Here is a 15,265-nt window from a genome sequence, read left to right as displayed (position 1 = left end):
ACCAGATTTCACTTTCAGGCTCTATAGACACTATTTTGCCATTATCTAATCACTGCTGCTGTGTGATTAGCATGACTTGTCAGAGGAAACACAGATGGCCAAATTCAGCAGGACTGTAGAAAACTAAAAAGGATTAAATTTTGATTGATAAGCATTTAAAAATGCCCCCTAAATTGAAAAAAAATCTGTTCAAAATTACTGATGACATGAATGATGGAGCTGACAGACAGCAGCATACAAGATCACAGGGGGCCCCAGCAGTAGAGGGATGAAGAAATCCAGGGGTAAAGGAAGACATGGAGCAGTCAGAATGAAATGAGGATTGTAGAGCACTAAATGGGACAACTGAGAATAAAAGGATGATGTTTGACTCTGATATATCCTCTTCATATATCCAGGCACTCCTGATAGATTTTATTCCTGCTATATACTGGGGAGGAAAGGTCAGACCTGGGCCTCACAGGGCAGCACACTGACCTTTCAAGTTCATTTTGCCTCCTGTCACATCATTAGGGCAGACTGCTGCCCATACATTAAAAAGCAGAGATTTCTTGATATTTTATTTTTTAAAAAAACTCACTTTGTGTCTTTCTGGACTGTGCTGACACCTTTCAAGCAGCAGAGCTTTGTGGTTCACAGCAGCTGTGCTGCCCTGAGCTCAAAGGAAGAAGTCATAAGATCCAGCCCCAGTTCTGTTGCTCTGAGTCTCATGCAAGTCCTGCAAGGACTTGTGCTCCCTTGCAGGCCTGCCCACCTCCCTCACACTCAGCTGCAGGAAAATCTAAGGACACAGATTCTGAGGGAATATCAGGGATTCACTGCTTGCACCTCACAGATGGGTTCAGACCACAACAAGGGGTGACAGTGTTCTACACAGGCTGCTGCAGCTTAGGAGACAATGTGTGGTTTTTTTCTACACAAACACACGCACTTTACCTCACTGTGCCTTGTCCTGACATCCAGAGTGTCCCTCTTGGTGACAGACCAGTGGAACGTTAACCCCGGCACAGCATTGCCAAAGGAGAAAGGAGTCTGAGTGCTGGTGATGCCCATGACATAAACTGGCATCTGGAAAGAGAGAAACCAGCCTGCTTAGGTAATGCCAGCATGCAAACCAAACACCTGCCCATAGCAAAGAGAATTAAAATTCACTGATCAAGAGATGGGGTCTCCTTTGTGTCTTTCTGGACTGTGCTGACACCTTTCAAGCAGCAGAGCTTTGTGGTTCACAGCAGCTGTGCTGCCCTGAGCTCAAAGGAAGAAGTCATAAGATCCGGCCCCAGTTCTGTTGCTCTGAGTCTCATGCAAGTCCTGCAAGGACTTGTGCTCCCTTGCAGGCCTGCCCACCTCCCTCACACTCAGCTGCAGGAAAATCTAAGGACACAGATTCTGAGGGAATATCAGGGATTCACTGCTTGCACCTCACAGATGGGTTCAGACCACAACAAGGGGTGACAGTGTTCTACACAGGCTGCTGCAGCTTAGGAGACAATGTGTGGTTTTTTTTCAGCAAGAGCTGCCTTCTGGACCCCCCTGACCTAAGAGGGAATGCACACAACGACAACCTTGTGGTGTGCTAGAAAGGCTTCTTTAGGTGGACTTTTCTAGATGCACTAACCAATCCTGAAGATATCAGACTGGTCAAAAAGCCTCCCTGGTTATCTGTGAGACTCTGGTTCAAGGCAAGATTTACCCACCTGTTCAAAGTACTACCTGTGCCAACACCTGTGTAAGTTCACAGGCCAGGAAGAAGGAACTCTTGAGTTTTCATCTTCAGGAAAGCAGAGAAGTGCATGAGGTAACACTGCTCATGCATGAAGACTCTGTGCCCCCTTTCAGAGCCAAAGCCATGAGTCAGAGAGGCCCTTTCAGCCCCCAACAGCACAACAAACATTACCTGGGACACGGCCACAAGCTTCTCTGTCTCTGCATCAACAGCCTGCAGCACTCCTGTCACCACCCCACTGCCAATGGCCACTCCTCTGACCAGCCCAGAGCTGTTCACTGCTGCAATGTGCTCGTTGTCAATGGAGAAAATGATGTTGGAGAGAGGCTGAGGGCCTCCCTCAGCAGTGATCTGTCAAACAGCACACAGAACAGCACATGAACCCTTCAGATAGTTCTTCTGGTCACCACTACAGGGCACACCCTCCCTGCTCAGCACCACAGTGACTTCAGTGCTGCCTGCACCTTCCCAGGACAGCTCCAGGACTATTCCCCCTGGTGCTAGCAGGATGTCAGCCTGGAAATGCGTGAGCTGAGCACACAAGTGAACCCTGTGCCTCACAGAGTGTCACAGGGTGATGCCGCCTCCACTCCAGAAAGTTTCAGTAAACTTTACCTCCCCTTCTCCTCAGCACCCTGGTGCAGAGCTCTGCTCTCTGTTTCAGTATGTACAACAAACCCACTATGCCTAACTTCATGGAGCTGGCAGATTTACTCATGCTGTGCTGGTATTTTAACACCAGAAAAGCTGACACCCAAATGACAAAAGCAAATACAAATCCTTTGATGCAGCAATAGAGCCAAACAGAAGCTGGCTCAAGAATGAGACACTGTTCTTGTTCATGGGAGTGTTCATCACAGAAACACAATGCGTTTGGTTGGGAGGGACCTCAAAACTCCTCGTTCCATGGGCAGAGACACCTTCCACTATCCCAGGGTGCTCCACGCCCTGTCCAGCCTGGCCTTGGACACCTGCAGGGATCCAGGAGCAGCCACAGCTTCTCTGGGCACCCTGTGCCAGGGTCTCCCCACCCTCACAGGCATCAATTGCTTCCCAATATCCCACGTGACCCTGCCCTGTGCAGGGGTTGAAACCACTCCCTGTGTCCTGTCACTCCAGGCCTTTGCCCAAAGTCCCTCTCCACCAATCCTGCCAGTGTGAATGCAGATAAATGTCAAGTTGAGTATCTACTGCTGAAAATACAGTTATGAAGATTCATTTTACAACAGAAATTACAAAGTAAAGAAAATATGTAAGATGCCTCACCTGAATCATGGCCCCAATAATTAGCGTCACTTTCCTTGGCAGTAGCCTAAATGGGGGAAAGACCTAAAAACAGATATATGAATACCTGTGTTCAGGATCCTTCAGTCAGATAAATTATGCCACAAAACAGTACAAGTGTAAAACTGAGTCTTTAGTTGCTTAATCACATTAAATTGAGCATGCAGAAATTTAACTCATTATATGCAGTTAAACAACACTGAAATCTGACTGGCATCAGGTCAGCTTCCAGACAGAATGAATTTTATGGCAAATTGATTACCATACTGTAACCATAATTTATGTATTCCTGTTCCATTGTAGCACAGACTTTATTTATGCATGATGTATCTTATCTGAAATTATTTACTTCAATCTGCTGTGGAGCAGAGTTGATTCTCTGTCCTCTTCTGTCAGCCACAGTTGCCATCAGGCTCGTCTGCCCAATGGTCATCCCACGCACCAGGAAAGCAGCAGTGTGGTCATCCAGAGCCTCCCTCAGGGGGCTGCAAAGAAATCCATTCAAGAGATAATAAATTACTGAGTAAATTACAAATAGCAAAACAAAGGGCTCATTTAGTGTCCAGCAGTTTTACCACAAGGCAAAGTGACTCTGTCTGAAGCAAAGTGAAGGAAATGATCACATTTTCGCACATGATGGCTCTTTGCAACCTACCCTTTATTGTAACATTAATGAAATGTTACAATACAATATAATGAAAACGAAACAAGTAACAGACACAATGAGTTTGATAACATCAGATGTGCCTTCACACGGCACTCTTCACCTGACATTATTTGCCAAGTCACTTCTTCCAAGATGCACAAAGCTTCATCAGTCATCACTGGAGGAATTCAGTCTCATTCATCAGCCAGTAACATTCAGACTATTTCAGGTTAGTTCAGGCAATTTCCCTCAAAAATTATAACCTTTAACCTTTTACCAGGTAATTAAGACTTCACAAAAATAAAATAAATAGAATCTCAGCCACTGTGTATTATCGTGCCTTTAACCTAATACCTTTATTCATTTTTTGCCAATTGTTATTCACAGATTAATTTTAAAAATCCATTAACTTACACAAGTGAGACAAGCTGAGATGCTGCTCTGAGACTGAGATCCATGACAGGGAAGTATTTTGCTGGAAAAGGTTTCTTTGAATCATCCAGAACTCTGACAAAAGCCTTAACTGTTTTTCCAATCTCCACCTGAAACAGACACATCCAGTCATTCTGCATTCAAACCACTCTTATTTATTAGCATAAACATTTTCACTTTATTTTGCATTACACTTGTAGTAGGGTAGTGGAGATAGAGCCCCAAGGTTAGACTAGCACTAATTTTAAAGACTAATCCCTGCCAGCTAGAGTTAGTGTCAGATGAAATGAATGAACTCAGGTCCTTCAGCTGGCAAGGGCGTAATTAAAACATCCAGAAATATCAACACTTCTTTTGTTTAAGGCGCACCCAAGCTGGCAAGAGCAATGAGCTGGACTTTTCTCTGTTCAGTTTTAAAACCTAACATATGGAAAATTACCTTGGGGCAAAACCTACTCCTAAAAGAATTGCTCACATGCACTTTAAACAGGAGGAAATGTAAATGACCATGTTCATATAAATTATGGAATAATATTGCTGTGTAAATGTAAAAGTTGAGATTGCTGCCACACAGAACATGAACAGATACCTGATACTCTGAGACACTTATAACCTAAAGGGATAAATTTGGGAGGAAGAAACAGACACAGGGAGGTTGTAGTTGTTTCTCTGTTGTAGCATCTTGTCCACATCTGATCTCTGTGTTCAGGACCAGCACAGGGAGTCAGGGCAGGCTGGATCAGCTCCTAATGCTGCTTCCAAGGCACTGACCTTGTCAACAACTCGCACGTACAATTCCTGGATATCAGATACATGAATTTCAGCTTCAGCTGGGGCAGGGAAAGCCAGACACAGGTCATGAATCATTACAGTCACTGATCCTGGGAGCAGAGGCTGCACCTGCAATGCCAAAAGAAAACTGCATTATAGCACTTCTTTTGTCTGTTGTTCACAGGATAAATTTGTATCACTTTCAAGGCAGAAGCAGTTGGATGCAGAAATCTCCAAGCTTAGACACAGAGAATTCTTCCACCAAAATAAAAATCAAGCTGTAGAATGTACGTAAAAAGTGTCACGCTACTGAGCTAGTGCAAACAGCCCCCAGGCACTAAGTGAATTAAGAGCTCTTCATCTGGAACAGTCTGGCATTCTTACTCTCCCACCATCAGGAGAAAAAACATACAAATCATTTAGAGCAACAAAACTTTTCTTAACAGAGTGAAAACCAAAGTGATAAGGAAAAAAAAAAATCAAGGACAAAGATTATGCCTGTAAAACACTGGTATTGCTTCCTGTAAGATTTGTACTCTACTGTCACTGCTTTTCATCTGAGCAGCCAAAACCTGATGGTAGATCCTGGCAAGTAAGAGGACAACTGACAGATCGAGTGTTTCTTTAATAAAACTATTATTCCATTAGTTTTAAAGAAAGAGAACGTTACACTTCTTAACAGATAAAGAGAATAGAACAATGAAAAAAGAGACCTCTGGTCACAAACACAAGCCCTCACAACTAAGAACTCATCCCAAAGTTCCCTCTCCCAAGGCCACCCACACCTTGCTCACTTCAGCTCTGCAGTTCTCCTGCAACTCCCTGACCTTGTCACAGACCTCAGGACAATCCCTGTTCTGTTCTCCTCCCTTTGGCCAGGGACAGCAGTGAAGTTGGGTGTCCTGTTGTGTGCTCTGAACTCTGAACAAGGGGAGATGGCCAGGCTCCCCAGTGCAAAAGAGTTCAGTGAGCTCTCAGCACTGCCCAGCAGCACCACAGGAGTCAGCAGCAGAGCAGTGAGGAAAGCTGACATTTTGTTCTGTGAGGGCACTACTCCTGTTTCTGCCTCAAAATAGAAAGGGATGTGAAGTTTTAATAAAGGTCAGCTTCCAGAACAGCAGCAGCTCCCCGAGAGGGTGGCTAATACAGGGGCTGGGCAGCAGGGCAGGGGATGTGGCCAGGGGAGGGAGCTGGAATGGAGCTCAGATGGGCTGGGAGACCAGAGAAAGCAAACAGGGAAAAGGGCAAGCAGGGCTACTGCAACTTTTAAAACACTTCCTGTCTCAGCCACCTCTGCTGTTCTCCTCTCCCATTAGGTGTCCAGTGGCTCCCAGTATCCAGGTATATTGCACTGGTGACCACTCTTCACTCCTCCCCTGCTACCACCCACCTATGCCCAGAGAAGCTGCTGTGTCAAAACCAGAGGGAGAGGTACAGAATTTCTCCTTGGCAGTCCCACTGAAAAGTCTAGGAATCACTGCTCCAGATCACTTGAATTTAGTTTCTCAGAAGAGTTTACTGCCAACTCATCCTCTGTCAACTTGGCTGCACTGGCACCTGCCATGGCAGCAGCCTGACAGAGTCTGCTGATTTCCCAGGCCATTCTGCTGCTTCCATGGAGAAAGAAACTCAGGGCTGGTATTGGGATTTAACCCAAGCACAGCACACAGGGCTAACAACCTGCCAAATGTGTGTGGGGCTGCAGTTTTAAAAAAATGTGTTTAAAGTGGACTTTTCTCTCCTTTAATCTGACAGGCAGTTAAATCTCTTCCTACACTTCACAAAGCCTATCTTGCTGTCACTGCTCCACTCCTGAATTCCAGACGAGAGCACTGAACCTATCTCATGCACATCACTTAAACCCATCAGGGAGACCTGACTAAAAAACTATTAAGAGTTTGAACAGTGTACTATGTACAAAAATCCCCTCTATTTTTTTCTCACCTCTGTGCCTAGTTGGAAAAAATATTCTCACCTCACACTTTTAACAGTTACAGACTACCAAAATGTTTCACAAATTCTATTGATATTTTTTATTTCCAGCTTAGTTATTTCACTAACTTTATACTTTTATACTTCTTAAAAGGCAAATCTCTAAATTATACATTTATAAAAACCACTCTTTAGAGCAACATGTTTCCTTTCAAGTTCTTGCCTTATGAAAGCAGCAATGCAAACACACAGTTTTACTGGTGCTCACTGCAGAATGCATTTCATATCCTGAGCCTGATGGAGTCAAGCATACCTGCACTTTAGTGGCATCTTCTAGTGGAAAAGTGCATCAGAAACTTCACATTGAGATCAGAATAAACTACTGAATAGATATTAATTCACAAAATCACAATGCAATACTGTGATTAAAAATACCCTGAAAAGCACTATAGGATAGAAAAATGTGAAGCCTTCAGAACTACTGGCCCACAGCAAATACTCCAGTATTGCTTTGGAAACCAATTAATCTTCTGCACAGCTTCTGAATAATTCTGTCATGTTATTCTTCATGGTGTGTTTGTGAAATCAGGAACATTTTACTGCAAACTTGTAATGGGTGCAGTACTTGGAACTGGCTTTTATCTTATACAGAGAACACAAGTGCATCACAGCTGTAATGAAACAATTTCCTGTACCTGAGACCATACCTGAAAGGGCCCTGCAAAGATCCCCTGCCTGAAGCACAATTGTGACAGGCAAACACATCCAAAATGCAGCTAGTGCCTCTCCATCCACACCTGCTGCAAAATGCCCAGGAGTGCTGAAGCTGCAGAACCATAACCTGGTTGCCAAAAAGGTGTAAAACCACAAAATACTGCACTCACCAAAGCAATGCCTTGAGTCTCCTCATGTGTCACTCTTACAATATTTGGCACACTGGTATTAATGAAAAAATATCCAGAACCTTGTTGGATGAGAAGTTCTGCCTGCAAAACCAAAAAAGCATCCAGAATTAATACTATATCTTTCTAGTAGAGCTGTCTCCTCCCACACCTTCTGTAATGTGTGATGTTTTCCTCCCTGCAGGTGGAAAGCAGCAGAGAACTCCTCACCTGGACGTCAGGGTGGTTGTAGATGGAGAGCCCAGTGGGGCTCACTTTCACATCTTCCACGAGCATCAGTTCAATGGTGGCAGGCCCTGGGAGCACAGCTTCGTGCTGCAAGAACAATGTCAGCAGTTACTGCGAAGAGGCACAGCACTGCCAGAGTCCTGGGTGTGCAGGGAGGGTGTTTAAAGCAGGCAGCCAAAGCTGAGAGCACAGGATGAGGATGATGCCCACAAGATCCAGAGGGCTCAGTCAGTCATCCTGCACAGGGAAGGGCATCCTCAGGGCTGGTCTGTTCTGCACCCCTGGCCAAGGCAGAGGACAAGGGCCCAGGACTGCAGGATCAGTGAAGGATGTCTGACAAGCACAGACAGGGTATTAACTCTGAGCTATGGCCCAAGTTCATACAGAATGATAAGGCAAACACACAAAGTTTTCTAGCTCTAACTCATCTCTTCATGATTCTTCTCAGCAGGCCACCAAGAGAAATTCTTCCTTAAATGTAAGTATATGAACACTGGACCAAATGCAGGTTTAATCACTCACTCCTAACAATATTAGCTCAGAAAAGGAAAAAGGTTTCTAGAGGAAGTCACTACCCTGTACCCATTTCACCTCATTAGCAGAATTATTTCCTTGATGTAGAAAGGATGTGATCTTTCCCTAATGACATAATAGGGTGTTCCACTTAAACATGGAACAAGTCAAGACATCTTAATATCCCTCTACTAGAATTTTGTTTGTGTTTTTGGCTGCAAGAAAGGAGAATGGGCAGGTCTGAAAGCAGAACAGAGCAGCCCATTGCTGATGTACTTGAAAAATGCAACCAGGTCACCTCATTTGAAAAAAAACAACTTATGAGCCCACAAAGTGAAGAAGGACTAGCATCTACAGCTACCAGAGTCCTCCAAAATTTAAAGATAACTCCAGTGTTCTCTGCAAAGTTTAGAGCATTCACTTTACTAATTATTTCTAAGAGTAAGAAAGAATATGTAATATTGGTTTAACAAAGCAGAGCACAGTGAACTACAAAATGACTGTAGAACATATTCATATTACAGTTCAATTTTTAAGAGAGAAAAAAAAATAAACACAACCAAATATCTCAAATAACTTCTGCAGCAAAGTAACTGTGTCTTTGCAGTAATTCTCACTAAGCTGTAGTCAAATTCTTCAGAGGAAATGCATCTACACCACACTTCCCAACAGGAGAAGAGTGGAAACCTACGGAAAAGTCAAGAACCAAGTGGCAAAAAAGATCACTTCTCAAAGAATCCACTAAGGAGATGCCACATCTGGGCCATGCTGAGAAGAACCTCGCCCACAGGGTATTTCACATTACTGGTGCCCATCTGCTACCTGTTTTGAGTTAAATCCTGTGACCTCTCATTGCATATTTTTCTTTTTGCCTCAAGTCTGTTTTCAAGGTACTGCACATAGTTCAAACCCACTTAAATCTTGTTTAACAAGATTAAATAGAAATTCCAGTTAGGAAGCAGAATATTTTAAGAGCAACTTATTGCACGTGTCAGGTTATTCCACAGGCTGAAACCTGCCCTTACATTCAGCTTACAATAGTGACATAAATAAAAAACTGCCATCTGTTTATACCTGCCCTCTTTGATCATCATCACTACCTTTTGCTGTTTTTCTTCCCTAGGTTGAGTATCTACACACTAGGTATTTCAGGGAGTGGCTAATGACTTGAAAAATGAGAACCTGGGCTTATGGCAGGCACTGTACAACAGAGGAGTCTCTCAGGAAAAAAAAGACAGCATTAGTCAGAGCCCAGATGAACATATGGTCCATATGAGGAATCAGTCAGCTTCTGCTTTGCTCATGCAGAACTTTCCCACCCAGCTTTGCAGGGGCAATAACCCATTTTCTTTCCCCAGTGACGGCTGCACAAAGCACATGGCTGCTTTAGTGAAGAACAAGCAGCAGAGATTCACCAATTCATTAAAAAACCCTAAACTAAAACAAAACCAACTGAAACACTTCTCTGTAATGCCCTTGCTCAGATAGTTAAAAAACTCCCAAGGACCTGGACAGATTTGATGTGGATAGCAGCACCTAGCGCAGAGGAAAGCAGGAAAACCATGAACCAGTATCAAACCTCTGCAGAACGAACCAGACTCCACCAGGGAGCTGCCTCATCTGTACAGTGCTGTGTGTGGAGGAAATAAAGCCACCAGAACACTGGGCATTAACCACAGGGAAATGGCAAACCCCCCCAGGCGCTGTTACCGGTATTTTGGCTCTGGCTGCCTTCAGGTGGGGCTGCTGGAATCCAGTGGCAGTGGCAGAGATGGCAGCAGTTCCAAACTCACGGTCAACTACCACAGTTTGCAAGCCTAGAATGCAACAAAGATGAAAAATACACTCAGTTCCTCTAGGATCGTTCTCATCAGACAAGAACTTTCTCAAAACAGGTTCTAGGCATTGGACTTGGCTCCTTTTTTCTCCTCTCTTTAATAGCACACGCTAAAAAATGCACATTAATGTTAAACTGAAGTATGACTGCAGATTACAGTAGTTTCTTTAATCAAGACGAGACATTGCCAAACAGATTGAATCCTGACCTTCAAACAATGAAATGCTCATTTCAACCCACTCATACCGTGCATTTTCTTCTGACCATTGTCCTCTTCCTTCAGAGTGAGCTCCGTTGGCAGCTCCAGCTCAATACGAGCAATGGCCTTATTTGTGGATTCCCACACAACACTAAGAGAGCTGAAGTTATCAAATTTCCTGCCTTGCTGGTCATAGGCAGCCAAATCCAGTATTGGATTGCGGTAATTGGAAACAGGGACCTGAAAAAGAAGGAATATCTTGAACTGAACAGATACAACCAGATTTTTTAATCATCAAAGGAAATGTATGCCAAGTTCCATGAGGTTTGTTACAACATCAATATATGAGGAATGTTCATTAAAAGGAGCCATCAGTGCAAGGCATTATGCAGTGCTCCAACAGCCCTGAGATTATCTCAGCTGGTCAGAGCACAGTGCTGCTTACACCAGGTGGGTTCAAGTCCTCTATGGGCCATTTAGAGTTGGACTCCATGACTCTTGCGGGTCCCTTCCAAGTCAGAGCATTCTGTGAATCTCTGAACTCTAAGGGGGTTTTACTGGACCATGGGTTTGGGGTTTTTTTAAGCCAGTGAATTACCTTAAAACAAACAAATAAACAAAAAATCCCAAATCAACAACAACAAAATTGAACCACAGCTCAATGAAATTGTTTTTAGAATTCAAACAAATTATGACAAACACTGCTGTTTGTTGAAGCTCAAAATTCTGGTGTTGCTCTGGTGAAATGCATTAGCAACAGCAGTGCAATAAGGCAGGCTGACACGTAACGGAGCCAGAAAAGCAGGTGAGCTCTGAGGTGGCTAATAATACACAAAAGTCTCCTTCTCCTCTTGTCATTACATAGAAGCTCTTTAAAATGATTCATTTTAGGGAAGGAGGATGACTTTTACATTTGCCTGGGAATATTAACACGACAAAATGTGGTTTACTCAGCAGCCAACATGTGACAACACCCGTCAGGAATAAAAAAAGAATAGCAAATTCTTTGTGCCTGATAATCTACACATCTACAATCTACATTTACTGCAGGACCCGCCCAGCCTGCTCTGTGCAGGAGCTCCCAAGGGCACCAGCCTGGCCACAGCTCCAGTTACTGCTCCTCTTGCAGCAGCTCAGATGCTTTATTTCACACATGGAGCTCCAAACACTGATTTTTCAGTGGTAACAACACCTTGTTCTCCTGACACTTCCCAGGCTTACCACTTGCTTGGTCTGCTGGAGCAAAGGGCAGGAGAGATCCAGCTGAGGGCTGCCATAAACAGGAATCAAAGTCAGCCGCGAAGGGACAGCACAGACGAACTTCACCACAGCAGGCTCAACCACTGGGAATGGGTTGGTGACTGTGGGGCTGTTCCCAACTGTTAAGGTAATAACCTGAAAACAGCAAATGAGGAAAGAGCTGAGTTCAGGCATGCTGTATTTCTACAGGTCTCAGTTACACTGTGATATCAGAATGCAAAGCAAAAATACAATTCTTGGGGATTTACAGCACTATTAAGACACAGGAAGATGTAAAAGAGGAAGCATATTTCAAGAACAGGTCTTTATCTCTATGAAAGTACTGTTCCTGGGAATTCTTCCTCGGTGTTCATGTTTATTACTATCAAATTTGATTCAAACAACAAATCTCTTGTAACCGAAAAAGGAAACAGCAGGTGTTCTTGCAGAGTGAGAATAGAACAGTCCAAAGGCAACATTTATAGTCACTTCACTGTGTTTAAAAACATCTCATCTTTCATTTTATCCTCCTTTTTTAGCCTTCAGCAAAGTGAAGTTTTGGATACAAAACCAGAGAAGGCTGAAGCAGCTCTGGGTACCTGCCCCATCCCCCCATGCACTGGTGCTGGGCAGAGCCATGCAGCTGTGAGGTGCTGGGGACAGCCAGCCTTGCACAGACCTGCACATCAACACCACAGCCTGCTCCTTTTGAAGCTGCAGATTCAAAACTTACAGAAACAGCTCCACTTTGCAATGTGTCCACTGAGGAAATCAGTGGAACTTGGCAGCCCAATCAAAATGCTTAGGCCTTGCAGAATTGCAGGAGGAAAACATTACATCAAAGCTAAAAGCTTCATGGGCCGAGGAGGGCGAGTAAAGCAGGAGAAATCACTTCTGTATGTTGGTGACCACAAAACCAGGTGGAGAATGAGCACAGCCATGCTCACCAATGCTGTAGAGTCAATGCCTGTGGCTGCCATTTGTTAGAATAAAGAAAATTACACTGGACTTACACAGTTAAGAGGAGCAGGTCAGACAGAGGAGTCAGCCTGCTCAGTAACCTTCTGCTCTGATCCTGTTCATGCAAACTGAACCTGCACTCGTCAGGATGTTCAACGCATCCCAGAACATAAGGCTTCCACAACTTGGGTTTATACTGCAATAAACGCATCATAAACCACTTTTTAACAGTGTTGTGAAATGCTCGCTCTAAAATCTGCATCATAATGCATAAACAATGTACTTACCCAAGCTCTTTACTGGCTCATTATAAAAGCATCTAGCTACATAACAGATATATGGCACCATAAATCTGTCTGGAGCCAGCTCTCAGTGTCTGATGGAGGGCAACAGCGAGCCCTCCTGGCACTCACCTGCTCTCCCAGGCTCCTGCACAGCACCCTAACCCAGTGCTGGTTGTTGTTTCGAGGTGTGGGAGGTTCAAGTAAAGACAGGGCAATGCTTTCTGCATCCTCAGCAGCAACATTCCTGAAGAACTTGGAAGGTTCTTGAACCCACGGCCTCGGTCCTCCTTCAAACAACATATCCTTAGAGGAACCCAAAGTCACTAAAGCGACAGATGGTGGATCAATAGCCTGTAATCAATTAATTAATTAAAAATTACTCATCTATTTACACCATTTGGTTGTGCTCTGCAAAATAAACTGCCTTCTGAATGGAACAGCTACACTTGGATAAGGCTGTGGTTTCTCCCATGCAGTGTTTTGTCAGCACACTTAGTGAAAAACAGAGCTGCACCAAAATCCACTAGGATTCTGTCCAGATGGATTAGATTCAAAGGAAGCCACGGATCCAAAGACAAGTTTTAGCTGCATTCTAATCACATCTCTCTCATGAAGAATTACAGCAAAAGGGAGACCCTTAATATATTCTTCTGAGCACAGAGAGATAGTATTCTCCTACACTTTTAAAGAAGTTCTTAAAATTAATGAAATTATGTCAAATTGTACTTTCATTTGACAGTGCTCTCTCCAGAACAGTTCTGTGTATGTAGTTATTCTCCTACACAAGTTTTACTTCAAACCTATCTAACATTCTGCACTGATGTGTATTCCTGGGACAGCCTGTGCTGCTCACCACCACAGCAATTAACCTGACATTTAGTACACAAAAACCATTTCCAGTTTGTGTTTCACAACATCGTATTACATCATTATAACCACAAATCTGTAGGATTTGCACTAACATTTTTTCCATATTGAGGGAAAGCTATGGTGAAATACTCAGACTTCAGCCTGCAGTCAGGGCTAGGCCTCTGCAGATGAGGTAACAAAGCAGCCTCTTCTGTATTTCCATCTATTGACCCCGGACTGAGCTTCTTTCTCATTTTCTTCACTGAACCAGCCAGTGGTGGAATGTAAACCCACCCACCTCGGTTTTTCAAACCTATTGCTTACACAACCAGTTCCCTGTCATGTCAAGGTGTTCCAGTGCTGGATCCTGGATCTCTCCAGGAGCAGAGGAAGCAGACTCACTCTCAGAGGGAGGTAAGCGGTGATGGTGATGCTGGCACTGAGGCGCACGTGCCCGTAGGTGTACACAACCACCAGCCTGGTGTACCCCTGAAATTCAGCCTTCACTCTCACTCCACTGCAAAAATCAGCAGTTGGCTTAAGTCTTCCTGTCAGATAAATTAAAAAATACACAAGAGCTTATTTAGAAAGAAATGCCCAAGCCATGTTCATCAAATTCAACATGGCTGTTTGAAAGGAGCCTACCAGAAAGATGGAGAGAACTTTTTAAAAGGACATGTAGGGACAGGAAAAGGGAGAATGGCATCAAACCGAAAAAGATGGGACACTGGGAAAGAATTCTTGGCTGAGAGGGCAGTAGGGCTCTGGCACAGGGCGCCCAGAGCAGCTGTGGCTGCTCCTGGATCCCTGGAAGTGCCCAAGGCCAGGCTGGACAGGGCCTGGAGCAGCCTGGGACAGGTGAAAGGTGTGCTTCCCCATTGCAGGGGGTGGCACTGGATGAGCTTTTAAGGTCTCTCCAACTCAAACCATTCTGCATAAAAAAGCAAATATATCCTCAAAATAAAACTACTTGGACCCCCTCCCCTCTGAGGTTTGGCACTTCTGTGGGGATACTGTACAGAGCTATGAATCAGTGATTTAAGGGAGAAGTGTGACGTGGTGACTTGGGAAAGGTGTGACCTGTCACCAATTTAACTTCCAACCCAGGCAGGGAGTTAAAGCACCTTCAAGTGGGCTGAACACGCCGGGGTTCTCCAGCTCCACGGCCAGCTCCAGCTGTGAGCAGTCGCTCAGGGGGACCAGCTCGCCCCTGTCCACACTGGTCCGGCCACTGATCCTCAGGGGCAGCTCCAGCACCTGCCCCACGTGTGCCTCCACCTGGCAGGCAGTGAACTCCATGGCGCTGGGCTCGCTCACGTACACCTGGCCCGGGGAAGGAACAGGGACAGGGTGGGTCAGTGCTCTGCTCCCACAGCAGCCCAAGCCCACAGCAGCTTGCTGAGCCTCCCATTCACTGCTGCTCCTGTAACTCTCTCTTCTTCTTTACACACTTTGAAGTGTAG

General features: G+C 44.6%; 1 protein-coding gene across 1 annotated transcript in view; it reads right to left on the bottom strand.

The window, feature by feature from the left end:
• NUP210 (nucleoporin 210) overlaps positions 1-15,265 on the bottom strand; it is a 48,882-nt gene that overhangs the window by 13,424 nt on the left and 20,193 nt on the right. The window contains exons 13-25 of the mRNA XM_041459143.1: positions 14,927-15,125; positions 14,205-14,350; positions 13,083-13,304; positions 11,692-11,865; positions 10,518-10,710; positions 10,145-10,251; positions 7,904-8,008; positions 7,676-7,777; positions 4,860-4,988; positions 4,071-4,198; positions 3,360-3,495; positions 2,993-3,055; positions 1,898-2,077 (exon numbers count right to left, since the gene is read on the bottom strand). Coding sequence (XP_041315077.1) covers positions 1,898-2,077; positions 2,993-3,055; positions 3,360-3,495; positions 4,071-4,198; positions 4,860-4,988; positions 7,676-7,777; positions 7,904-8,008; positions 10,145-10,251; positions 10,518-10,710; positions 11,692-11,865; positions 13,083-13,304; positions 14,205-14,350; positions 14,927-15,125 — 1,884 coding nt within the window. The remainder of the gene's footprint in view (positions 1-1,897; positions 2,078-2,992; positions 3,056-3,359; positions 3,496-4,070; positions 4,199-4,859; positions 4,989-7,675; positions 7,778-7,903; positions 8,009-10,144; positions 10,252-10,517; positions 10,711-11,691; positions 11,866-13,082; positions 13,305-14,204; positions 14,351-14,926; positions 15,126-15,265) is intronic.

Source organism: Pyrgilauda ruficollis, unplaced genomic scaffold (assembly GCF_017590135.1).
Source record: "Pyrgilauda ruficollis isolate IOZ18807 unplaced genomic scaffold, ASM1759013v1 scaffold131, whole genome shotgun sequence".
In the NCBI taxonomy this organism is placed as follows: domain Eukaryota; kingdom Metazoa; phylum Chordata; class Aves; order Passeriformes; family Passeridae; genus Pyrgilauda; species Pyrgilauda ruficollis.
Note: the sequence above shows the minus strand (reverse complement) of the source record. Positions and strands in the feature narration are given on the sequence as shown.